The sequence below is a fragment of the Dendrobates tinctorius genome, unplaced genomic scaffold, assembly GCF_039654945.1.
Source record: "Dendrobates tinctorius isolate UK_male_01 unplaced genomic scaffold, ASM3965494v1 ptg000064l, whole genome shotgun sequence".
NCBI lineage: Eukaryota > Metazoa > Chordata > Amphibia > Anura > Dendrobatidae > Dendrobates > Dendrobates tinctorius.
Genome location: NW_027361732.1, coordinates 1,556,678 through 1,583,356, shown reverse-complemented (window position 1 = coordinate 1,583,356; position 26,679 = coordinate 1,556,678). Strand labels below are relative to the sequence as shown.

At 43.4% G+C, this 26,679-nt stretch overlaps 1 protein-coding gene across 1 annotated transcript in view; it reads left to right on the top strand.

The window, feature by feature from the left end:
• The window catches only part of TAMALIN (trafficking regulator and scaffold protein tamalin), a 39,943-nt gene extending 13,789 nt beyond the window's left edge, over nucleotides 1–26,154 (top strand). The window contains exons 2-8 of the mRNA XM_073580233.1: nucleotides 11,367–11,416; nucleotides 11,985–12,039; nucleotides 15,067–15,169; nucleotides 19,730–19,823; nucleotides 21,694–21,760; nucleotides 22,085–22,151; nucleotides 25,583–26,154. Of these exons, the coding sequence (XP_073436334.1) occupies nucleotides 11,367–11,416; nucleotides 11,985–12,039; nucleotides 15,067–15,169; nucleotides 19,730–19,823; nucleotides 21,694–21,760; nucleotides 22,085–22,151; nucleotides 25,583–26,019 (873 nt within the window). The 3' untranslated portion in view covers nucleotides 26,020–26,154. The remainder of the gene's footprint in view (nucleotides 1–11,366; nucleotides 11,417–11,984; nucleotides 12,040–15,066; nucleotides 15,170–19,729; nucleotides 19,824–21,693; nucleotides 21,761–22,084; nucleotides 22,152–25,582) is intronic.
• Nucleotides 26,155–26,679: the final 525 nt, after the last annotated feature.

The window sequence follows — 26,679 nt, the reverse complement described above, 5'->3', positions numbered from 1 at the left end:
ATGCTTCTCTAATTTGTGTAATTAACAGCACCTGTAACTTACCTGTGGCACCTAACAGGTGTTGGCAATAACTAAATCACACTTGCAGCCAGTTGACATGGATTAAAGTTGACTCAACCTCTGTCCTGTGTCCTTGTGTGTACCACATTGAGCATGGAGAAAAGAAAGAAGACCAAAGAACTGTCTGAGGACTTGAGAAACCAAATTGTGAGGAAGCGTGAGCAATCTCAAGGCTACAAGTCCATCTCCAAAGACCTGAATGTTCCTGTGTCTTCCGTGCGCAGTGTCATCAAGAAGTTTAAAGCCCATGGCACTGTGGCTAACCTCCCTAGATGTGGACGGAAAAGAAAAATTGACAAGAGATTTCAACGCAAGATTGTGCGGATGTTGGATAAAGAATCTCGACTAACATCCAAACAAGTTCAAGCTGCCCTGCAGTCAGAGGGTACAACAGTGTCAACCCGTACTATCCATCGGTGTCTGAATGAAAAGGGACTGTATGGTAGGAGACCCAGGAAGACCCCACTTCTTACCCCGAGACATAAAAAAGCCAGGCTGGCGTTTGCCAAAACTTACCTGAAAAAGCCTAAAACGTTTTGGAAGAATGTTCTCTGGTCAGATGAGACAAAAGTAGAGCTTTTTGGGCAAAGGCATCAACATAGAGTTTACAGGAGAAAAAAAGGCATTCAAAGAAAAAAAACACTGTCCCTACAGTCAAACATGGCGGAGGTTCCCTGATGTTTTGGGGTTGCTTTGCTGCCTCTGGCACTAGACTGCTTGACCGTGTGCATGGCATTATGAAGTCAGAAGACTACCAACAAATTTTGCAGCATAATGTAGAACCCAGTGTGAGAAAGCTGCGTCTCCCTCAGAGGTCATGGGTCTTCCAGCAGGACAATGACCCAAAACACACTTCAAAAAGCACTAGAAAGTGGTTTGAGAGAAAGCACTGGGACTTCTAAGGTGGCCAGCAATGAGTCCAGACCTGAATCCTATAGAACACCTGTGGAGAGATCTAAAAATGGCAGTTTGGAGAAGGCACCCTTCTAATATCAGGGACCTGGAGCAATTTGCCAAAGAAGAATGGTCTAAAATTCCAGCAGAGCATTGTAAGAAACTCATTGATGTTACCGGAAGCGGTTGGTCGCAGTTATTTTGGCTAAAGGTTGTGCAACAAAGTAGTAGGCTGAGGGTGCCAATACTTTTGTCTGGCCCATTTTTGGAGTTTTGTGTGAAATGATCAAGGTTTTGCTTTTTGCTTCATTCTCTTTCATATTTTTTCATTTAAGACAAATTAAATGAAGATAATACCAAAGAATTTGTGATTGCAATCATTTTCAGGAAGAAACTGAGTATTATCTGACAAAATTGCAGGGGTGTCAATACTTTTGGCAACAACTGTACATATCCTCCATCCCATAGTCCCGTGCCCATAAACCCATCACACATCCTCCACCCCATAGTCCTGTGCCCATATACCCATCACACATCCTCCATCCCATAGTCAACCATTATGACATCATAATGAGTGGCGGGGCTTGCAACCTATGATGACATCAGCGTCGCCATGGCAACCTTATGACATCATAATGAGGGGCGGGGCTTGATACACACACTTTTTCCCCATTAGGGGCAAAATTGTTTGCTGAATTGGAACGCGCAGGGTTAAAACTTCGCCTCACACCATAGCCTAGGACACTCTCGGGGTCCAGACGTGACTGTGCCAAATTTTGTGGCTGTAGCTGCGACGGTGCGGATGCCAAACCCGGACACACACACACACACACTTACACTTTATATATTAGATATAAATTAAATTGTGCAGAGTACTCACCCTCAGTAGTTGTGTAAAGCCATTACTGTGTGCGCTTAGTCACATGCAATGAAGCTGCAGCAGGATGGTGTAGACAAACAGCGTCTGCTTCCATTAGTCAAAGAGGAGATCCCAAGAGGGAAAAAAACACCAGATTCCCGCGCTGCTATAGTTCAACCATCAAATAGAGGAAATCCAGTAGATTGTAGAAATTGGTTCCAATATCAGTACTTTATTTATGGTACATACAGAGGCAACGCGTTTTGAGGTCCATTCAGTGACCTCTTCAGGTCGAATGTACAGAAACCTGTACTGGTGCTGTAAACCACAGCTTAAAATCTGCAATCAAGAAAAAAAAAAACCCAGCCAAACTCAACTTGTTGAAAAATTTCTCTCGGATTGTAGCACTCACATGGATGTGTGGAAGTTGTCTTAAGGTAAGTGCCGTGTCATTGGTTTTCAGTGGTAAAATTACTTAATATCGGATGTCTACATTTTATGATATTGGCATATAACCATGTCTTTCTGTAAGGGCACGGTCAGACGGGCATATAAATCGGACCGCAATGCCACGGACTGGCCGGTGGCTCTCCCGATCAAAGCGTGACAGCTTCATCTATTTTTGTGCAGCGGTCTCGCTCGGGTCAGGAGAACAGCCGCCCAGTCCATGCAATGCATTCGGATCCCGGTCCAATTTATACTGCCGTCTGACTGCGTCCTAAAAGAAGGCCATAATAGTAGTGTTTTTCTAGCATTTATTATAAATTTTTATCAAAATGGAGAAACTTGTTGCAAAACTATACACCTAAAACTTGCTGGGTTTGGGGAAAAAAAACGAAGGACTCAAGATGCGCAAAACAAAAATGCACTTCATATTTTCTCCTTGGCTTGTAGCCAACATATAAAAAAAGTGCATCATTAATAGAACACGTAATATAGTGCAAGTCATGAAAGACCATTTACTGCAGTGTTTTGGCGCATTTGGCTTGATGAACGTTCCCCACTACCGTGTGGGACCACCTCCAAGTTTGTTTTCTTGAAAGTCTAGTCATGAGATGTCAGAAATGAGAAGTGAACTTGCGTCACTCATGGGGAAGAGATTTCTCTCGTCTGGGCATACGTCATTGACCACTTCTCTGGAAGCTGCTTTCGTAAATTGACATTTGCTAATACCAATTGTGTAAATCAGAAAACCATAAGTTAGAGCACAAGCTTCATTGTGGCACATGCTGAGCAGGTGCCAAGGCTTTGCCACGTGTAGCAATTTCTTTCCACTGAAGTGTGTTCTAATTAGGGAGTTAATGGGTAATGCTGCCTGTTATCCATATTTAGGGGTTGTGTGGGTTTTACAAGTGTGGTGGTGGCAAAGGTCACATTTTTTTCATTTCATTACATTTGAGTGACTGATGCATGTGTTCTGTGCCAGCGACCACTGTGAAAACATTTGGTGCTAGCCAGCTTTGCGTAGTGGCTAATCGGCTAATGATATGTTGTGTCCCCTGTCGTTGTCTATTTGCTTGATGTTTCTCTTCCATCCAATTTGCGATAATTGCTTTTCTTTTGTCAGTGACATTATCCTAACATACTGTCGTCTCTGGCTTTTTTTCCGTCATCTTTTTAATAATCCATTTGTGCTTCGGGTCTCCCAGGCAAGTAGTGGCACAATAGTCACACCCTGTCTCTCTAAAGTGCCATCATTTAATTATTGCTTTGTTTAAGCTGTATGAGCTGATTTCCTTTGGGGGGAACAGATGGTTCATGAAGTTGGGGACAATGAGGTGATTGAGCTTTAGATAGTGGTAGGCAGGAGCGGAGCAGGTCTCCTGAACATATGCACGGTGGAGCTTTATGACCAGGTCAGGAACCAGAAGCCACAATTACAAGTTCTCTAGTCGCCATATGGCTGTTATTTTATAGTTCGCAAACAGTATTAGATCCTCATTTATATGATCATAGTTCCCTCTTCTCTAAATATAAAGTAAAAGAAAATTGAGCTAACTCTCCACATTGAGGAAGTTTCATCTCCTTTTGGATCTTTGTCTAGTGCACCTGTTGTGTGCTTTAATGGTCACACCAGATTCCTCCACCACAATCTTCCTCATTCTTAGGTCTACTACTGACACATGTCAGACTGGTTATGATGATCCAAACTGGTTTTGCAGTATCTATAGTAATGGCCCCCGCAGCAAACAGTAGCGATGTGTCCTAAAGACAAACCAGTCTGGATAATGAAGTGGCTTGTGTAGTTGCCCCCTTATGTCCTACGGTGATCTGGAAGTATCTATGGGTTTTCGGCTTTTATGTTCACACTTCTTTATAATGTTGGTGTGTAGAAACTGGAGATATGTCACTTGTGGTCTACAAAGTTTGACAAAAAGGCCTCCATCAGATGTTCGTGGAAAAACAATGTTGGTGCCATCAATGGTTTCCATCCATGTTTTTCCAGTATGGATGAAAGAACGTGCTTTACGTGTTTTTCATTCACTTGTATTGGCCATTGTCATCCCATCCATGCTGTTGGAAAAAAAAAGCTGACGTGTCACCATGTGTTTTGTATTGATACATACACACGTCATGTTTTTACAGACTATCAGCATAGTTATAATGGGTACGTGTGTCATACATGAAAAAAAACAGATGCCACACATACTGGAAACAGACATGTGAAGGAGGCCTAAGGGAAGTTAGACTGGATCACTTGATGGTACTTTCTTCCTCCTACAATATTATAAACCTAGAGGATTAGGAAGTACCAAAGAGTGGTTTTATACTTGCCAACCCGTGGCCATTAAACTACCGACAATCGACTGTATAGAAGTTAATCGGTGGTCATTAAGCTGTAGAACGTAACTTTTCAGCAAGCTTAAAAATCCTTTTGCCTGCAGAGAAAACTTCTTGTTCTTTGGGTATTAGGAAGACAATCTTGGGGGGGATTCTAGTGTTCCTAGGAACCATTAGTCTCCAAAACTGGTCAGAGCAAGTAAATCTGAACTTAGACTTCTGTCCCTTTTTGTTTTTCTTTGTGGCTAAAACTATTAAAAGCCGGCATGTTTATTTTCTCCAGGCTGGAGGCGAGTTGTCCCTTTCACACCTGAAAGCAGGCGACCGCTGGACTTGTAACTCCCAGAATGGTGCACAGTTTAGGGAAATATATGAAACTGGCTGAAAGGAAAACTGACTCTATTGCCTATAGCAACCAATTACAGAGCAGGTTTCATTGTATTAGACCAATTTAAGAAATAAAAGCTGAGATCTGATTGGTTGCTGTGGACAGAAAAGACAGTATGCTTTTAGACAGTTTTGTGAAAGGTGATGTCTCCTCATGGCACCCATATTTATACTGAAGCTAAACCAATGTTCTTCACAACGAAATGAGGGTTTTTTTGTATTCAGATGTATGGCCGGCCAGGTAATATATTGGCCAAGCCAAATGCTGCTCTCGGCAGAAGCTCCTACTTGTTGCAGGGAATGAACGCCTTTAAAAAAAATTTCTGAAATATGCAAAACAGATAAGAATGAAGTAAAGCCAAGCAAGGTGATGCATGGTAATAGGGGTAATATGTCAAGTTACTTAAAGCAAAAATGTGAAAATCTCAGCCTAAATGTCCAAATTAACGCCATCTACACTTTCAAATAATGGCCACCTATGCCTGTGTCTCCGTACTGGAACATTCTTGGAAGTCAGACGTGCCTCCACCCCATCCTCTGCTGCCCTCTAAGACCACCAATAATATAAAGTATGCAAAGTCCAGGCAGTACAGCTCCTAATGGGAATGTGTATAGAGAAGGGTGCACGTTCCCATTGAGTTGACCACTTACTCAACAGGCCTCAGAACATGAGAACAGTGCTCCGTACTGGGTGGGAATGCAACAAAGCAATTTTTTTCATGTTCCAGTTGCAACAAGAGACACCACATTTGTAAATCAAACATGAGCAAATAGCCGGATACATCAGAAGATCATGGTGGTGTCCGGGAGACAGCAAAATGGGTAATATCCATTTAATTCTGTGACGGTCATAACTACCAACAATGTCATTTAGGGCAGTGGCATGAATGTGACTGAAGAATGCCATCTACGAAGATATCACACTGTGGCACCCATATTGGGAAGATACAAATGGGGCTCCAGAATGGATTGGTTGAGGGGGAAAAAAAGGCATCAGATATGTTGACTGCACTTTTGACATGTAGCCAAGTTCTGGCTTTGTCTGGAGTGTCGTTAGATCCACTATTTGTGGGTCGGATTTAACCTTAATATTATAAACTCTTTAACGGGTTAGGTGTGTAACAAATACTTCCCTACAAGAGTTTCTTGAACATTTGAGATGAATTGTACAGTTCCTCTTTTTTTATTCTGAGCGAGTTTGTTGCTTTATGGACTATAAACAGAAGCCAGCTCTGAGTCATGTAGCGAGAAGTGGTTTTGGTACAGGGTGTTTGCGAGTTCACATCAGTTTCTCGGCTCGGTGAGCTCCACAAGTTTCTGCAACAATTGTTCTTTTGCTGCAAATATTAAGTTGACTTTGCACACTAATACATATTTCACATTCTTGCTTGTGTGAAGCTTAATGCTCCGATACTCTCACGTTTTCACCCCTACGCAGTCTTAAGGATTGAGGTTCTTATTCAGATCTAATAACTGAACTTGGAATGGGCCCATTTTTTCCCCCTACAGAATGACCCTTGTTTTGAGTTCTCAACCTCGAGTCGTACAATGGCATAAATTGTCTTTGGAAATGAATTGCGATTTGTTAAAATTTACCCCAGACAATGTGAAAGAGACTTTTATGAGCGAGTACTGGGGGGGACAAAGGGCGCCCCTCATTTGCTGGCATGAGCGACATTTGTTACGGAGGAATATGGAACGAGTGGAAGAATGCAACTGACGTCGAATGTTACGTAGATGCAAATTTTCTTGTTCGTTTTTGCTTTATGCATATGGAAATTTTCAATAAGATTTTAAATATTCAGATTTTAAAATGGAGTGCTTTGTGTGACCACCGTGAATGACGCATCATTTTAGGTTTTCCAGACCTTCGTTTTTGTGTACAACCGGAAAATTAACCTCATTAGTGCATTGTGCCAGGTTCACATGTGTCACGAATTGGGTGCATCCTGTTTAATCGTAGCCCACATCTGAGGGACCTATTGTAACCTCATCCATCATATTTCTTATATTCTAGCGTTTTTGGCAGAACCTATAATGCTGCTCCAGAAGATAATTTTAGTTCGTCTCCTTTCTGGACAAAAATAAATCGCTTATAATAGGAAAAAGAGTCTGAAATGTACAAATTGTACTTGGCTGTAGTCAAGTTATTAAAAACTATATATTGTATGTGTTCTGTGTTGGGCTGTGTTCACACAGTTTTTTGACATGGATACCACTTCAAGAAACACTCCTTTTCAGTGTTCTTAAAGCCCTTTATAAAGGAGGATTTTGGAGCAAGTACAGTGGGGAAAGAAACCTCCCTAAACTGTGTGCACATAGCCTTAGGGTCCCGTTACACATAGCGACGCTCCAGCGATCCCGACAACGATACGACCTGGTAAGGATCGCTGGTGCGTCGCTATATGGTCACTAGTAAGCTGTCAAACGGACAGATCTACTCAACGATCCGGCGACCCGTGTAACGACCTCAGCGGTCGTTGGTACCTTGTCACACAGCAGCTATTCTGAACTATTCCAGCCTGCGTCCCTGAGTTCTGCGTCGCCAACGAGGTTGCTCGTCGGCGTCAAACACAGCGATGCATGCTGGCCAGCGGGACACCAGCGATCAAAAAATGGCCCAGGACGTTTGAGCACGATCAGCGACATCCAGCGGTGGGCTGGTTGCCTCAGTGTCACACGTAGCGAGATCGCTGGCGGGTCACAAAATCGGTGACGCAACAGCGATCTCGCTAATGATCTCGCTATGTGAGACTGGGCCATTACTCACTAGCTGGCAGAATTTGCTGGAAATTGTATTTCAGCAGTTTCCTGTCATTTTGCAACATTTATGGCTGTACCATGTTTGGCCAGTGTAAAAGGTGATGGTTATCTATCACGTAAGTAGCAATAATTGGCATTTATTTACCAACAGAGCAAACATTGATAAGAGCGTGGATGCAGATAGCATCTTGTAATGAGATTCATGTTCTGTATCGGTGTCTCATTTCCTTAGGTTGATGGAGATTATCTTTTCTAACAGTCTCAGTAGGAGCCTCAGTGTTAATTTGCCCTCTCATTAACTATTTGACTGTAAACTTCCATTTGCAGGTAATGTATTTAATATGTCTAAGCCCAGATTAACCTACTGAATTCCTTATTGTTGTCCTGCTACCCGTCTAAGTATATGATCTTATTTGGCGTGCCGTTTTCAATTAATGTCTTTATTTTAAAGGATTGGAACCTTTTGCCTGTAATACTGTATTCATGCGCGGGCGCTGTATGAGCGCTGGAAGTCTCAGCCGCTTTACTCCGCTCTTTACAGATCATAAACGATTTAGACTAAATCAATGCTGATGTAACATAAACAGTAACCACACCATCAAAGCCGTCGCTTTACAAGGGTCCACGCAAAGAGGCACAAGCCATGGCGTTTGGGGAAATAAGTGACTTGTTTCAGCTATTTGTAGCAATACAGTTTCCTTCATAGCTGATCAATGTTACATTTGTTTAATAACAATTATGCCAGAATCTATTTCTATACACTTCAGGTAGTTGAATGCTGACCCATCACCCCCTCCTCAGTAAGCCTGCTGCTGGCTGGATTCGGCTGCATGCACATGTGTTGTCAATGGGGAGAGGGCAGTAAGCATATTTGAGAAACTCCTCACTGCATTGATTGGACATTGCAGCGGTAATTCTGTGACCGCTCTGTTAGAAAGTACCCTAACCTTATATAGACTTTGGATAGCAGTCATATGACCTATTTCTCCGACTAACGTACACATTGGATAATATCCCAATAAAAAGGCAGATTTGGCTGACCTTCATCTAACCTGTAAGGTCAGCTTTACAGTCTAAAGACTAGTGATGAGCGAGCATGCTCTGGTGTTCTCCGACTATTCTGGGCGTGCTCAGATTTAGTTTGTGTCCCCGTAGTTGCATGATTTCTGGCTGCTAGACAGCCTGAATTCTTCCTGGAAATTAGCTGCTGCCAGCGGAGTCTGACTGCGGCTCTTTCATAAAGAACAGAGCAGCTGTTCTTGGGTGTAGGGGAGATGGCAGACTTTGAACACACATTCTGTCGATGGCTATCTAATGTGTATGGATATGTTTTAAAGGAGTTGTCCAGGGGCAAAGTATTAATGTCCTATCCTTGGCACAGTCCTTAAAATCTAGCACCCCAACAATCCTATATCATAAGCTCCCCTACCAGCCACATGTGAAGCATGTTGAATGGCGCTGCACTGCACATTGTGCAGATTCTGTTAACTGCTGTTCTGCAGAACCAATGTGCTCCGTCCGGCCACCTCTGGAACTTAACCCCTTAATGACCGCCAGTACGTTTTTACTGACCTGAGATGAGAATAGGATCCCCAGCTGTCCACTACAGCTGACAACTTTCTGCATTAGCGACAATCAGTGTTGGCACCGTACTTATCTGTTTAACCCCTTAGATGTTGCTGTCAATAGTGACTACATCATATAAATAGTTAACAGTGTGGGGGGCTTCCTCTTTATCCCCATCAGCACCCTGAGAATCATGATTGTCTGGTCCTGATGTTTGCCATGGCAATTCACGACCAAATAATGGCCGGTTACAGTGACCTGTTCAGAAGTCAGCGACATTTAAGTGGCAAAAATACATTTTTTTTCATTCCGGTCATGCCACTCTCAATTCATTCTTGAACAGCATCTGAAGTATTGATAAACTACCTGACAGTAGTTTTCAATATGCTGGGGGGGGGGGGGGGGGTGTTTTTAAAACGTTATCACTTTTGGGGGGGTTTCCAATATATATATAGGACCCCTAAAGTCACTTCAAACCTGGATAGGTCCCTAAAAAAAATATTTTAATTTCCTTGGGAAAAGGAAAATTTGCTGCTACATTTTTAAACCACCTAAAATGCAAACAAATTTTAAAGAACATTATACAAATGGTGCTGATGTAAAGCAGACATGAGGGAAATGTTATTTATTAATGTTCTGCTATGGGAGGGATCTGGATTAACTAGATATTCTTTGAGTTTGAAGGTTGCTATTCTTTTTTCTTTTATATTTTTGTCAAATTTCCGCAAAACATATTGATTTAAATTTACCATTATAAAGTATGTGTCGTGAAAAAACGATCTATAAATCACTGGGATATGTTGACGCGTTTCAGCGTTATCACAAAATGACACTGGTCAGATTTAAAAAAAAAAAAAAAAAAATTTGGCCTGTTCACTAAGGGGTTAAAATTTATCTCCTGTGATTCCAATCTGATATTGATGACCCAAGGGCCCCACATAGCGACACACTAGCGATCCCGACAACAATATGATCGTGTCAGGATCGCTGGTGAGTCGCTGCATGATCGCTGGTGAGCTGTCACACAGACCGCTTCACCAGCGATCAGCACCAGCGACGCGCAGGTAACAAGCGATGCACGTCGCTTAGTTACCAGCGCGCTGGTGCAGGGAGCTGGTAACCAAGGTACACGTCGGGTTTCTAAGCAGCCCGCGGCAACAGCGATGTCGCAGGTGAGATCGCTGTTGCGTCACAAAACTTGTGACTCCATAGCTGTGTGTGACGGGGGCTTAAGGACTGGGTAGCACCTTTAAAAGCTTTGGATAGCTGTCAGCGGAACGGTTTTGACGTTTACGATCTGTACTGATTCATCCCTACAAATGATCGTTCGGTTTAGTGGCTTAAGATGCGTTTACACCGGAAGATAAAAGTGAAGCAGAGTTCTTACAAAAATCTTCTTGTTTCACGATTATCATTGGGTGAAATGTTTTGTTCCGCACAGAAAAACAAATCTTACTCGGTGGTGCATTGTCTTGTGTAAGCAGGACTCACACTGCCAAGAAATATGGCAGCCTGGGCGCCCTGAGCAGTCTAGTTCAGGTCCATCAATGCACATTGTTTGCTTTAAACAACCACCGATCGGTAAAGTTTTACCAGTCAACGGCCCATTTGTGCCGCCGGTTGGTCCATGTAAACTGACCTTTTTAGACTACTCCGGCAGTGGTTTACCTCCCGGACAACAAAACGATAAGTGTTTGGCTATCCAAAGTGAAGAATCCTCTCTAACCTCATCTTTCAGGGGAGAGTCTGGCGTCCCCCACATACACTACTTGCGTCCGATGTGTGTGGAGGCCTTAAAGGTTACATCCTTATTCTACCATGGAATCAGTGGAGTCCAAGAAGGGTCTCCAGTACCCATGTGCCCCCCAGTATTGGCATTATTAGACTTGTCTCCTTTACATCTCGCCGTGCAGCCTCCTGTGCAGAAAATGAGGTGTCCCTTTTGATTGCTTGTTTATCTTTCTACTCGCTTTCCCTAAATTAATTTCTGCAAATTTAATATGTATTGTATGAAAATGTGTTATTCATAAATTCACTTTTTTTTAATTTTATTTAGGGCTCTCCAATGGGTTGGAAGAATGTAAGCCAGGTAGCGGAGCATCACAGGTAAGGAAGGCTTCTGTCGCTTCCATTTCCGATGTTGCATGGATGATTTTCTGTGTCTGCTATGAAGAACATTTCACAGTCCTTGTTTGCATTGCTTTCCCATTATGGTCCTTTGTCTGGGCTGCTTTAGTTATCAAGAGGTGACAGTTTATTGATTCCTGGTTTCGGTACGACATATGGCAGACGCTTTTCATGTTTGCTTGTCAGTTTCTGTTGCACATAGGATGTGGCCTTGTCGTGCACACTGCTAAGGGTTATTATGGAGGATCGTTGTCAGCCAAAGTTTTCCCCGTACAGAATATTGGTATACAGTATTCTGTTCGGTCAGTGGTAGGATTCTCTAGATTTTGCAGAGACCCTGGAATAAAGGGCTATTTAACCATTGGTGGGTGTTGTGCCTTTCTAAATGTGCAGCTCAGAGCCTCATTTATAAAGAACAATGGGCTGTATTGTGCCGGAAACACTACACATGCTTTGTCTTGGTTAGTGGCAAACTGCTGTGAAGATGTTTGGGATGGGGGTGAAGAACTCAACAGATATAAAATAACTTTTTTTTTTTCGCCTCTAGGAAAATAGTCACTTTAGAAAAAGAAGATTGTGAAACATTTGGTTTTGAGATTCAGGTGAGAAGTGTGGAGTCACGCACTGTACTTCTAAATATATGCACTTTTCTGCCATTCCCAATATATGCACTTTTCTGCCATTCCTATTTCTAACGTTTTGTAGGTGATCAAATTTATGTGATACAGTTAGAGCCAATAATCATGGATGTCCTCATAATCATTGATATTTCGCTAAACATGCTAATTTTGCCAACAGTGCCCCTAATGAGTGCCCATCAACTAGTTTGGCTCATTTCTAAATAATTTAAATTGATAAATGCTTAAAGGGAATCTGTCACCTCATTTTTGGCCTATGAGGTGCGACCACCGCCATCAGGGGCTTAGCTACAGCATTCTGTAATGTAGTTGATGTAACCTGAAAGATAAGAAAAAACGTTAGATTATACTCACCCGGGGGTCCGGGTCCGGTCAGATGGGTGTTGCGGTCCGGCGCCTCCCATCTTCTAGCGATGATGTCCTCCTCCTTACTTTTGCCGTGGCTCCTGTGCAGGTGTATATCTGCCCTATTGAGGGCAGAGCAGAGTACTGCAGTGCGCAGGCATCGGGAAAGGTCAGAGAGGTCCGGCGCCTGTGCACTGCAGTACTTTACTCTGCCCTCAATAGGGCATATAATACGCCTGCACAGGAGCTGTGGCAGAAGTAAGGAGGAGGACGTCATCGCTAGAAGATGGGAGGCGCCAGATCGGACCGGACCCAGGGGTGAGTATAATCTAACTCGTATTTCTTATCTTTCAGGTTACAATGGGGGTTTATCTAGAGCATTACAGAATGCTGTAGATAAGCCCCTGATGGCGGTGGCTGCAGCTTATATGCGAAAAAATAGGTGACAGACTCCCTTTAATGGCGCTTTCCCTGCTAGACAAATCCTAATTTCGCACGTCCCGTTCCACCGACCACTGACATCCATGGACTTTCTTTTGATTATGCAGCCTGGTGTGACATCACATGCCTGTCACGATGCAAATAGTGACGTCACTTCAGGATGGTTTAATCAAGAGTTGTGGTTGCCGGCAGGTAAGGTGCGGTATTTCCCCTCCCATGCAGCTGTCACAGATCATTGTCATGGCCGATAGAATGGGACGTGCAAATAAATTGGACACCAACACTAGTTAGCAGATCACGAGGTTTGCCCCTGCTGGGAACAAACCTGTAACACATGGCAATAAGTGCTCAACTAATGTTTTATTGGATAGCACTCCCGACTCATAGTCTCACAGATCCATTCACATAGATCCAAGCCTGAAATAGGTGAAACGCTTATGTCCTTTTCTGAGCAGATGTGGAGTATTAGAAAAGGATGTACTCGATGGGTCTGGTCTGTGTTCTGCTAATTTAAAGAAAAATAAAAACACAATCTGTGACACAGATGTGATCACGCCCTTAACCGGATTTGAGTTTTCTAGGCTGGACAACCCTTTAAGTGAAATGGCTTCATTTACGTAGTCACATTTATGTCCTCTTGTCGATGGTGCGTGATGATGCTTTCTCTTTTCTAAGCGGTTTCTGTACATCCCTTTTTAAATAGATGCCCAATATATATAATATATTATATTATATTATATAATCTGTAAACTGTCTTATATAATGCTCCTTGTAATGATGGATCACACAAGTGGTTAATAGTCACCATAGCCGGTCACTTAGCTGGGTCCCTGGATTGTCATCTGCTAAGCAAACAGGAGCACCTGGCACTGTATTCATGTGCAGCCTCTGTCATGGTTACTGGGAAGGGTCCAGACAAAGTGTTTGCATATTGTCATTTTTTCCATATTCGTGTGGCCATTTACAGCTCTGTTTGACGTCTGAAGGATTATCCTCGTTTAATCCCTAATTTTTATGCAGAATTCCAACCACTCTTCCCTGTCTTACATACATAGTTAAGCTGGCACCATGGTCAGCTAGTTCTGTTGATTGACCTATCCATCCATCTACTTAATCTTTCCTTATCCTTGTCTCTAATGACATTACCAAATGTAGTAGCAGTGTAAGCTTTTGGGTTCTACAACAAATGATCATGCACTTGTTACCCCATTGTGGTGTTCACCTCTGCTGGGCTCCTTCTCTATGGACACCACAACTTGTATAATATGAAATAACACTTTAATGTCTGAAAGGTACACTTTTTTTTTTTTTTTTTTTAAACACCCCTTCTTCATAAACTATTAATGATTAGCGTTGAACGAATAGCTTTGGATAAGTGCTTATCCGAATAGCTGTAGCGCTTCCCGAATAGCTGCATCGGTAACCCGGATACCTGGAGCACTCCCGATAATCAGCTGTTCGGTGCCGCCGCTGCATGTGTCGCGACTATGTGACAGTCACAACACATGCATGGAGAGCCCAACAAACGGGCTATAAATGCATTTGTTGTGACTGTGAAACAACTGACACATGCAGCTGCGGCGCCGTACTGCTGATTATTGGGAGCGCTCCAGGTTACTGATGCAGCTATTCGGAAAGCGCTATACCTATTTGGATAATCACTTATCCAAAGCTATTCACTCATCCCTAATCATGATTATATAGCTCTTTAAAAGACTAGTCACCTCATCCCTTTAAGATCCAAAAGTGGTGATTCATCAGCAAAAAGTTGCATTTTGAAGTGGTCTTGTAATTCATTGGGGCATGATGATTCACTAACACCTTCTTGGCCGAACTTTGGAACTAGCCGAACCCTCCGCTGGCTGACAGGTCAGTGGCCGTATACCAGAGCAAACGAACTGTCAATCCAAAGGAGGGAGCTGCTCTTTATGGAATATAGCTGAGACGACGGCGCTGTAAGTGCATCGTCATACTGCAATACACTTCCAGATGGGCTTCAAATCACAATTTCTTTCTGCACAAGCAGCACTTAGGTCAGTCATGTTATGACCCCCCACCTCACCCACCCCCAATCTATTATAGGGCTACACAGCCATGTTAATTGTTTGGGAGAAGAGTTGGTTAAAAGTTTAACAGGTTTCCTTTTAGGAAATGCAAAACTTGTGATACTAGTGATTGATCTCAGACTTTTTCCTTATTCTCTAGACATATGGACTACATCATAAGGACAGAAACACCGTGGAGATGTTCACATTCGTCTGTCGGGTCCACGAAGGAAGTCCCGCTATGTTGTGTGGGTTGAAAGTTGGTGAGTGTGGTCTTACTCTGGATAAATCTGTTATTTCACAGTTGACTCCGCTCAAAAAAAAAGTGAGATCGTGAACTTTTATCTTGAATTTCCTCGGGTTATCGTCATCCTGCTGATTTTTATAAGAAATGCGAGTGGTTTTGCTTAGGAAACCGATGACATGACTTCCTGTCTAAACTGCACCTTCCTGTTAATGATGCTTTGATAATAAGCATCAGATAGCAATTAATTATTTTAGTCCTCGTAGAAGTCTATAATGTGTGATAGTTGGCTATGTATAACTCTGTATAAAATAGAATAGTTGTGGATTTGACCATATGATCTGACATAATTCTGAAAGAGAATGGCAAGAGACAGTGTACTGGATGTCGGTGAGAGTGCTAAGCAAGTGGGAAAAGGAAAAACTTATCACACAGAAAACTCCGCAGCAGGACCGGGCGACCTGTGGTCATTTATCTAACCAGCCTGGGTCCCGGCATAGTTTGTTGTATAATTACGCATTTGTTGGGAAGTTTATTGCTTAATGTAATGTCAGATTGAATTGTTCAGATGTTGCGCAGGCCTGTACTTTGGCCAACTTTTCTATCAAGTCCTCTAGTGCAACTGTATTATTCAACATCTTTATCAACGATTTAGATGAAGGAATTGAGGGTAAACTGATTAAATTTGCTGATGACACAAAGCTAGGTGGGATAGCTAATACTAGAGAAGAGAGAGAGAGGATTCAAAAAGATATAAATAAACTGGAGCAGTGGGCAGCAACTAACAGAATGGTTTTAAACAGGGAAAAATGCAAAGTACTACATCTGGGCAATGAAAAAAGCATATACAGAATGGGAGGAATAGGGCTAAGCAACAGCACATGTGAAAAAGACTTGGGTATACTAATAGATCACAGACTGAATAGGAGTCAACAGTGTGATGCAGCAGCAAAAAAGGCAAATGCAATTCTAGGATGTATTAACAGAAGCATATAGTCTAGATCACGTGAAGTCATTATTGCCCTCTACTCCTCTTTGGTCAGACCTCATCTGGAATATTGTGTCCAGTTTTGGGCACCACATTTTAAAAAAGACATCAACAAACTGGAGCAAGTTCAGAAAAGAGCGACCAGAACGGTGACCGGTCTGCAAACCCTGTCTTATGAGGAAAGGTTGCAGGATTTGGGAATGTTTAGTTTGCAAAAGAGAAGACTGAGAGGAGACTTAATAGCTGTCTACAAATATCTAAAGGGATGTCACATTGTAGAAGGATCATCGTTATTCTCATTTGCACAAGGAAAGACTAGAAGCAATGGGATGAAACTGAATGGGAGGAGACACAGATTAGATATTAGAAAAAACTTTTTGACAGAGTGATCAATGAGTGGAACAGGCTGCCAAGAGAAGTTGAGTTCTCCTTCAATGGAAGTCTTCAAACAGAGGCTGGACAGACATCTGACTGGGATGATTTAGCGAATCCTGCTTTGAGCAGGGGGTTGGACCAGATGGCCCAGGAGGTCCCTTCCAACTCTATGATTCTAACTAATAGAAATGCCAAAGGTTTTAGCTTTTTGGTATCTGATATTTCCCTAGGGAATATCTTTCTTTATTTTTTATTTTTTTTTATATAGCGCTAACATATTCTGCAGCGCTTTACAGTTTGCACATATTTTCAACACTGTCCCTGATGGGGCTCACAATCTAAATTCCCTATTAGTATGTCTTTGGAGTGTGGGAGGAAACCGGAGTGCCCGGAGGAAACCCACGCAAACACGGGGAGAACATACAAACTCCTTGCAGATGTTGTCCTTGGTGGGATTCGAACCCAGGACTCCAGCGCTGCAAGGCTGCAGCGCTTAACCACTGAGCCACCGTGCTGCCCTTGAATATGTATGATAATGCTGAACTCTGGTGATCCTATTGGAACAAACAATGGCATATATTGGGTCACCAGTTATCCTTTTGATGCTTTTGCATAGCACAAGGGATGTTCAGCTGGGAACTCCCGTCAATATCTCCCATGTCGGTGCACCTCGGTATACGATGATACACTTGAAGGACAATCAAGCAAGTTTTTTCCTATTAGAATTATATATGCAGCTGCCAGCATTTATCTCATGTTTATGGGCACCTTTTTGAGGCCCTCTTACATGGACTGACAATCGTCCAAATGAACTTTTATACAAATGCTTGTTCCCGATCGTTGGCTGTTGTAAACTGGGCCGCAATCATTGTTGTCAGCAGCGTGTCTCCACGTCTTAAAAGGAGATGTGTTACCATCAACATTTTATACTGTATGAGGACCAAGCATCATATTAATGATCATTCATCCCTGGACACTTTGCATCGGCCTGTGTAAAGGTGCATATAAACAAGCTCATATGGAAAAGAAACCTGCGCACATGAATGAAGCTTAAAGCTGGCTATACACATCACATAGATGGTGACCAAATTACCATTTGGCTTTCTCTCTGATCCCCCTCCCATACACTCCTGCCTTCAGTGAGTACACGTTTGTTTTCTACGAAAGGATCGGGCAATTGAATTCCATCCTACCTATCCTTATGTTTCCTGACTTATTAGATAATCGAAAAGCCCCAACACATTAGGTGGTGGCCAATCCTGTTGAAATTGTCAGCTTCCGCATACTTTTTCTCTAATGTGTATGGGGTCTTTAGTTGTGGAGGATCTTTAAAGTCCAATTAGAGTGTCTTCTGACCTTAATTCATTGCCCATATTTTTGGTGGTCGACCAAAGTCTATAACTTTTTGCATGTTTCTATAGCCTTGAAGCGATGAGTCCTAGTAAATGGCTGCATAAAGTATGTGATGGATATGCCCCCACTGTATTGTTTGCTATTGTTTTTTCTACTGAATTCTAATTTTTATTTTCCCTTAAATCCGTTTCAATCCCTGCTTTCTAAGAATCCTCGTCCATAGTGTTTGGCTAATGATTCTGTGACTTTGAGCAGCAGTGTGTTAATGTAAAACTCCTGTTCTTTGCCTGTTTTTGTTTGAGTCCCTTTTGTTTTTTTATATTATACAGCATGTTCTGTGCAGGAAATGAGTCAGTGGAGCTAAGGACTTGGAAAGGAGCCTCCAATTGTGTCCACAGGACGGACAGATCATGCACTACTTCTGTTCCTGCTCTCATTAGAGCTGCCAAATTTTGCAGAAATTCAGGGGAATCCATATAAATTTCAGATTAAAAAAGAGAAGAGCCAGCACTGCCAGTGGTCAGAACGCATAACATGAGGTGCATATGCACATATCTTACTGCATTCAAAATGAGACATTTAGCAAAATATTGATCAATATATTGAGCCACCCCGCCACGCCAAGGCAATCTCATATGGGGGGTCCTACTCTACATTTTTATTTATTCACTGTGCCATTGCGGCCTCCTAAATGTTTTAAAAGCAAGACCATATCAAATGCAATCCATACCTGAAGCATATCTGCATCACTCCCGTGCAGCCAGATGGAGCAGGTGCAGATTAAGGCCAACCAGGTCTGAACACAGACATCTCAGGTTTGACCTCCACACACTGCCCAACCAGCAAACACAGATGAAGGGCAATGCAGGCTCAGACATGGATGCAAAAATAAATAAAGCCTGGGGCAGGGCGGGGCTGCCGTGAGTGTGCACAGCAGCCTAGATCAATCACAAAAAACACAGAAAAGATGGCGAACATGACCCAGCGTGCACGGGTCATTTCAGGCTTCCCAGTCCAATTTATTTGTTTTGTAAAAAGTGCAGGGGACAGTTATTGACTACAACCTAGAAAAGGAAAGGGCCAGACACGAACGTTTAAATTAGTCTACATAAGGCTGGTTTCACATTCGCGCTTTTTAAGCGCACGCACGGCCGGGGGTAGCTCCGCCCCCGAGTCGGCTCTCTGCCCGGCGTGCCCGCCCCTTCCTTGTAGCGCCGCCTCCTAGCGCACAGCGGCGCCTGCGATCGGCGCACCCTATCTTTAGCATAGGGTGCGCAGATCGTGCGCAGGCCGTGCGCTAGTTGCGCTTTGACCTGCGCTGCGCACTTTTGACGGTGCGCCGTGCGCGCCAAAATCCGAAAAGTTTGATTTTGGCGCGCACGGCGCACCGTCAAAAGTGCGCGGCGCAGGTCAAAGCGCAACTAGCGCACGGCCTGCGCACGATCTGCGCACCCTATGCTAAAGATAGGGTGCGCCGATCGCAGGCGCCGCTGTGCGCTAGGAGGCGGCGCTACAAGGAAGGGGCGGGCACGCCGGGCAGAGAGCCGGCTCGGGGGCGGAGCTACCCCCGGCCGTGCGTGCGCTTAAAAAGCGCGAATGTGAAACCAGCCTTAATCTAATTATGCCCCCATCTTTCAGTAGCTAGGTTTAGCATTTACTGCTTGAACCTTGTCCTATATTGCGTCTCCCCTCGGTGGAAATTATGCCGTCTCGCCAACTGCTATCAGTAAATTTTGTGCTGTTTGTTTTGTGTAGGTTATTAGTACGGTATATGGTTACATGATAGGATTATAGATGATGCTACCAAATTTAAGAAGTAATGTGACTGATGTGTATGTACCAATACCTTTATTTCTTTTTTAGGTGATATCATTGCTGGTGTAAATGGCCTCAATATGGAAGGAGTAAGGCACAAGGAGATCGTAGAACTAATAAAAGCGTCTGGGAATAAAATTAGGTAAGAATATTTCATTGTGTAGTTACAGAACCAAATGCTTTTATAACAATATAGTAGTTTGTCTGCACCGCACTAGTGTCTTTATTAAAACCCCCATACACATTAGTCTAATGTCGGCTGCACCAACTGATACCGACTGGTTCGGCCGACATTGTATTCAGATGCCAGCTGACTGTCGGGAAAGATGTAGATCAGACGTGTCTGCTTTTCAGACTGACAGTCATTTTGTTCTCCCCTGGAGATAAGCCATGGGCAGAGATGACAGGAGTTCTCAACCAAATGAACACTCCTGTGTATGAGGGAGCTGGCTGAGATGGCTATCGGCCAAAGTATCATTTGGCTGAGAGAGCTCTTAATGTGTATGGAGGCCTATAGGCTTAGGGCCCCATTACACGCTTCAATGTCCCAGCGATCCGACGTGGATGGGATCGCTGGGACATAGCTGATTGCTGGTGAGCTGTCACATAGGGAGACTCACCAGCAATCGGGACCAGTGAGCACGCTGGTATCCGGGGTAAAGAGCGGGGCGGGTAAGTGGCGCTTCAATACCCGCTGTTTACCCTGGATACCTGATCAGGACCAGTGAGCACCCTGGTATCCAGGGTAAACAACGGGTATCGAAGCGCCACGCGGCTTAGTTACCTGCTGTTTACCCTGGATACCAGCTCCCAGTGTCTGCTGTATGGCGCTGGGAGCTCGCTGATCGTTGGTCTCTCGCTGTCTCACGCAGCGATGTGTGCTGCCCAGCGGGAGACCAACTATAGATTTATGGCCCAGACCATTAGGCAACGATTAACAATCGTTATAGAAAACGATCAGCCAACTGATCATTGCTACGTGTCACATGCAACGATGTCGTTTCAACATCGCTGCAAAGTCACCAAACTGGTGACGTTGCAAAGATGTCATTCACAATATCGTTGCATGTAACGGGGCCCTTAGTTCTATATTCTTGCAGTCAAGGCACATATTGACAGCTATTGAAGGTAGCTACCCAGTAAAGGAGACTTTCAGCTAGCCATGCCTGTCTGTGGATGGGTGTCCAGCTTCATGAATATACCAAGTAATATTGGAGGTAGCAATCATTACAAAAGCTTTTCAACAAGTCCCTATGATGTAGTGAAGTATTTATCTCTTGTGGGAGAGGGCTAGTTTGCATGTTTTCTCTATGGAGCATTACCAATAAGTCTCCTTACACAGCTGGTCTTAGGGTGGTTTCACATTAGCGTTTAAGGCCACAGCGTTGGCCTGTACACGGCTCCGCTAAGCCCCGCCCCCTGCCGCACCTCCGCCGGTAGCTCCGCCTACGGGCGCATGACGCTGCATGCATCCTGCGTCCCCTATCTTTAGCACTGGGGACGCAGGCCGTGCTCAGGTATGCGTTTGGCGGCGCATGCGTCCTTTTGACGGTGCGCCGAACGCACCAAATTGCAACAGGTTACGTTTGGCGCTGGTCGGCGCACTCGTCAAAAGGACGCATGCGCCGCCAAACTCATACCTGCGCACGGCCTGCGTCCCCAGTGCTAAAGATAGGGGACGCATGCAGCGTCATGCGCCCGTAGGCGGAGCTACCGGCGGAGGCGAGGCAAGGGCGGGGCTTAGCGGCAGCCGTGCGCAGGCCTACGCTGCGGCCTTAAACGCTAATGTGAAACCACCCTTACTGAGAGACGCTGCTGCTCATGTAATGAGATGTACTCGATCCTATTGCATGTTCCAGTCTGTGAAATAGAAGAAATTTCCCTCTGATATTTCCAGGATTTCAGTGCTGTGTGGCTGCTGCGGTGGCCTTGTAACTTGTTCTTTGTATCAGTGTGAAATAATCTCTGGCACCGTGGTGCTACAGTCATCACTTCCATGTTTTGTCTGACAGGCTGGAGACGGTCTATGGTTCTGCTATCCGAAGAGCGGAGTTGGAGGCCAGGCTACAGTATCTGAAGGTCAGTGATTGTCAGTTGCTGCCATGGGAATTTCTTGTATATTGCGATCCTTTTTTTCAGTCATTGCGGAGCTTCCAATATTGACTTAGTATGTCTGAACAATAGCTTTAATGAACGTGTATATAGTTTTCTATAATCTCCGTTATATATAAACCTAATGTCAGAAGTGGCCTGAGGCTGTGAATTCTACAGCTGCAGGTACACGTGATCCAGGAAAGCAATAGATTCAGTAGGACAGCTGGAAGCGCCCTGTTGCCTAACTTTTACATGTTACTTATTCTTTTACTATTACGCTGAACTGAAGGGTCTTACTTGTTCTTGTAGCAAACATTATATGAAAAATGGGAAGAATATCGCTCACTAATGGTGCAGGAGCAGCGGCTCTTACATGGTAAGTGACCTTCTTTAAAGCTCTATTTTATGGATTATATAAAAGTATTAAGTGGGGTGTGGCCAAATATGTTTTAATAGCTGGCACTATGAATATCCTTATCAACCTTTGAGAGAACCTGTCAGATTTTTTTTCCAGCCTTCCATCCAGCATCAGTGATGGATAGTTTGATTCTTGTAGTCTACAAAGTTGTCCATACTACCCCATTTTGATGTAACATTTTGTTGTATTGTCCTCTCAAGCTGAATGCCGATTTGTAGCATCTGGTCAAGGAGGAGTAGCGACTGCCAAGATAGTCTTGCCATATAGATGGGAATAGTGTGGAAAGCTCAACTTTAGTCAGAGGTTGACCACAATCTTGACTGGATACAGCTATGTAGCATAAGGGCATTGAACCTAATTTTCTGTAAAACGACTCATCAAATTAGGCTATTAACCACTTAATGACCACCAATACGTCTATTTACTGACCTACAATATAAGATTAGCATCCTCCTCCGGGTGACAATCCTGTAGCTGTCAGCTGTACGCTATAGCTGACAACTTGCTGCATCAGCCATGATTAGTGTTGGCACTGACCATGGCCATTTCACCCCTTAGATGCTGTGAATAGTGACTACAGCATCTAAATGGTTAACAGTGTGGGATCTCCCTTTAACCCCATTGGCATACTGAGATCATGATTGCGCGGTCCTGACTTTTGCCATGGCAATTCATGGCCAAATAACGGCCTTATTGCCTGCCAGCTATAGCGGCCTGTTAGTTATCAAAATTTTAGATGGTAAAAATAAACTTTTTTCATTTTTGCCACTTTGCATTAATTCCTGAAAAGCACCTCAAGGGTTAATGAAATACTTGAAACGATTTTGAATATGTTGAGTGGTGCAGTTTTTAAAATGGTATCACTTTTGGGGGTTTCCAATATATAGGACTCCCAGAGTCCCTTCTAAACTTTATAAGGACATATTCAGAGTTTTTTGTAAATTTCCTTATAAAAATGAAGTGTTACTGGTACATTTGTAAACTTTCTAAAATGCTAACAAAACCTTTTACAAATGATGCTGATGTAAAGCAGACATGCAGGAACTATTAATGTGTTTCTGTAGTATGACTATCTGGATTAAAGGGATAGACATTAAAAGTTTGAAAATTGCACGTCTTTTAAAACTTTGTCATATTTTTGGTATTTTTAGAAATGCAAAACATATCAACCTAAATTTACCAATGTCATAAAGTACAATGTGTCACACAAAAAATCTCAATCACTGGGATATGTTAAAGCATTCCAGAGCTATTACTACATGAAGGGACACAAGTCTGATTTAAAAAAAAAAAAAAATTGGCCTGATCACTAAGGTCCATTTGGAAACTTCCGGAACCGAACTAGCAGGGTTCTGATGGCTTTTTTTTTTTTAGGGGGAGCAGGAAGATGGGGTGGGGGGAAATAATGCCCTGCAAGTTCCTGTTTATGTAGGAGTGATTTGGATCACATTTATTGAATTTTTCCCACCAGTAATTAGTTGCTACTTGTTTACAAGCTGCAGACCAAGATATCCTCATAATGTGAAATGCAAAATTCTAACCAAACTTAAAGGGGTTGGCCGGGCTTTTCACATAATCTCAGTACATATTTGGGCTGCAGAATTATGACAATATGTAATTTACTTTCTGTCACTAGTTTGCACGGTTTTCTAGATATTCTGAACAGAACGTCCAAGGGGGGGTGTTATGGCATTGAAATGAGAACTAGTCGTAACCTCCTACTCTACTCCAAACATGCCGCCTGTAGCAACAATCCTGCCCTCCCTGTCCACATGAAGCAGCCCTCATCACACAGTAACGAATTCTTCCCCTCCTGCAGCCTCAGTGCAGAGAGCTGCTCCTCCCCCAGACACAGTTATCTATATCTATGGAAAGTGAAACCAGTGAGGAGGAGGGAAAATCATCCTGTATTCTAATCTGCACAGGGGATGGCAGTCACTGATGTAATCTGTTTTGTGACAAAGCCTCTGCTGTGTGAATGAGACAGCTCTGTGTCACTGATGTCTTCACACAGCAGCAGATTTGGTGCAGTGTATGTGTGAGCACTGTCTCTCTAATGACACAAATACTGATGGGAGCAGCCTGTCCAATCAGCAGCTGTAACAGTGTGAAGTGTTGGGGGGTGTATGTATGTATTGTGCTGCTTTCACAAATACAGGATCACTGCTGTGTTCTTTCCAATGCTGGAATGATGATAAAGATGCGTGCTGGTGCAGTTTACTGCCAGCCAATGAGTGGGCAGTGAGTGGTGCTGGTCACTGGAGCTTGCTGGGAGTTTGGAGCTTCACACATACACTGCACCAAATCTGCTGCTGTGTGAAGACATCAGTGACACAGAGCTGTCTCATTCACACAGCAGAGGCTTTGTCACACAACAGATTACATCAGTGACTGCCATCCCCTGTGCAGATTAGAATACCGGAGGATTTTCCCTCCTCACTAGATTCAGTTTCCATAGAACACTGTTCAGAGTGTGTCTGGGGGAGGAGCGGCTGCTCTCTGCAGTGAGGCTGCTCTCTGCAGTGAGGCTGCTCTCTGCAGTGAGGCTGCTCTCTGCGGAGGATTTGTTACTGTGTGATGAGGGCTTCTTCATGTGGATGGGGAGGGCCTGTAGCTTATGGAGGGTGGGGTTGTAGCTATAGAGGGCATGTTTGGAGTACAGTGGGAGGTTACGACTAGTTCTCATTTCAATGCCATAACACACCCCCCCCCCCCCCCCCCCCCGGACGTTCTGTTCGGAATATCTAGAAAACCGTGCAAACTAGTGACAGAAAGTAAATTACTTATTGTCATAATTCTGCAGCCCAGATATGTACTGAGATTATGTGAAAAGCCCGGACAACCCCTTTAAATGTCTTTTGCTTCTGGAATCTCATGCCGTTGAAATTTGGGCAACCGCTATTAATGGAGATTTTCACACTAGTCTATCTGTTGCTGTTCTACTTGTACAACATGAGGAGACACATGCAGAAAAACTTTTATTGCAAGTTCAAAGGTTACATATGGGCCTGGAAGACTTGTTAGTTTTTCAGTGGCTTACTTATTAAGTGGAGAGCATTTTCTAGCTCTTGTCGTAAGCAGAAGACGAATGTTTGTAAAAGTCAGTTATTTACGGTTTCCAAACAAATGGACTTTGTGTCCATACATTGCGCCCATGTGTTGGGATGTTTTTAGACTAAGCTGAACCAGATTCTAATAGTTAAAAACTTGTTTTACTACGTCCTTGGCTGGGTTGTCACAAAAGGCTTATTTATGTCTTGCCACCACAGAAGACATTTATTAATATACCATGACCTGAGTTTAAGGCTGACACGTGGAGCTCAAGTAAAGCAACTGTCATAATGTGGTTCTGTTTCATCATGTTCTCATGCAGTTATTCTGTCTTGTAGGCATCGTTGTAAAGGACCCCAGCGTTTATGACACATTGGAATCTGTCAGGTCATACATTTATGGAACAGTTCCGCAATGTACCAAAGATCCACTCCCCAGCTCCCTGGCCACTGGAAGTATATGCAGTAGCGCAAGTTGCCTGAGCACAGCAGAGGATACGGAGGATCCCGTGTACCAGACCTGCTACTTCAACTCCGACTCTACAGATGACATTCACGCCATTCCCAACAAGAGCACAATCAAGCCTTACAAGTCGTCACTAACTCGCAGCTCTAGCGTCAAGTGTACTAGTCCTGCTACGAACTGGGAGAAACCCAAAGAGCAGAGTACCTTTGTGTCTTTACCCAGGAAAAAACACAAAAGTTTTCGAAAGAGACTTCTGAAGTTTATCCCTGGACTAAACAGATCACTAGAAGAGGAGGCCAGTCCTCTTTAGCACCCCTTTATATCAAAAGTTAAGTTATTTATTTATTGTTTTGGAAAAGAGTGAAACGCTTTGTATTTTCTTTGTTAGACTTTATTGTTAAACTTTATACCATTTTTGTTTTTCATTAAAATGTTTGCAAAGGCAGCAGCTGGGTACCAAATTCTAGGTTTTTCCTCTACAACGAAAAAAAAAATGTAAGTGTTCTAGTGAATTCAGCTCCTCAAAGGCTACGGAGGACCACAGCCAGCAGGAAGCTGCTGCACAGAGCAATTCTGTTCTGGTTTAAAGCAATTATAGAGTCCAACGTCCTGTTTTGTACGAACGCTGAGACACTGTAGTCGCTCCACTTCTCCTTAAATGCCGGGGGAACCTGCCGTGCACAAAGTGTAGTAACTGAAGCTGTCAGATCTTATGTATGCAACACACTCCCCATTGTGTAGTGATCTGGGAAGGGCTCACTTGTGGATACATTATATGGTAAATTTCCTGCATTTAGAGTTAACTCTGTACACAAGGCTCTCATTGAATTTTCGGATGTGGTAGTTTTTCTTTAGTGATGACAAATGTTGCGGACTGCTTTTTACTTACATGCTTGTTCAAAATTGGGCTCATGAAATATTGGTGAAAATCTCCTTATTTTATATATGTCCTCTCTGCCTTTCCGTTACA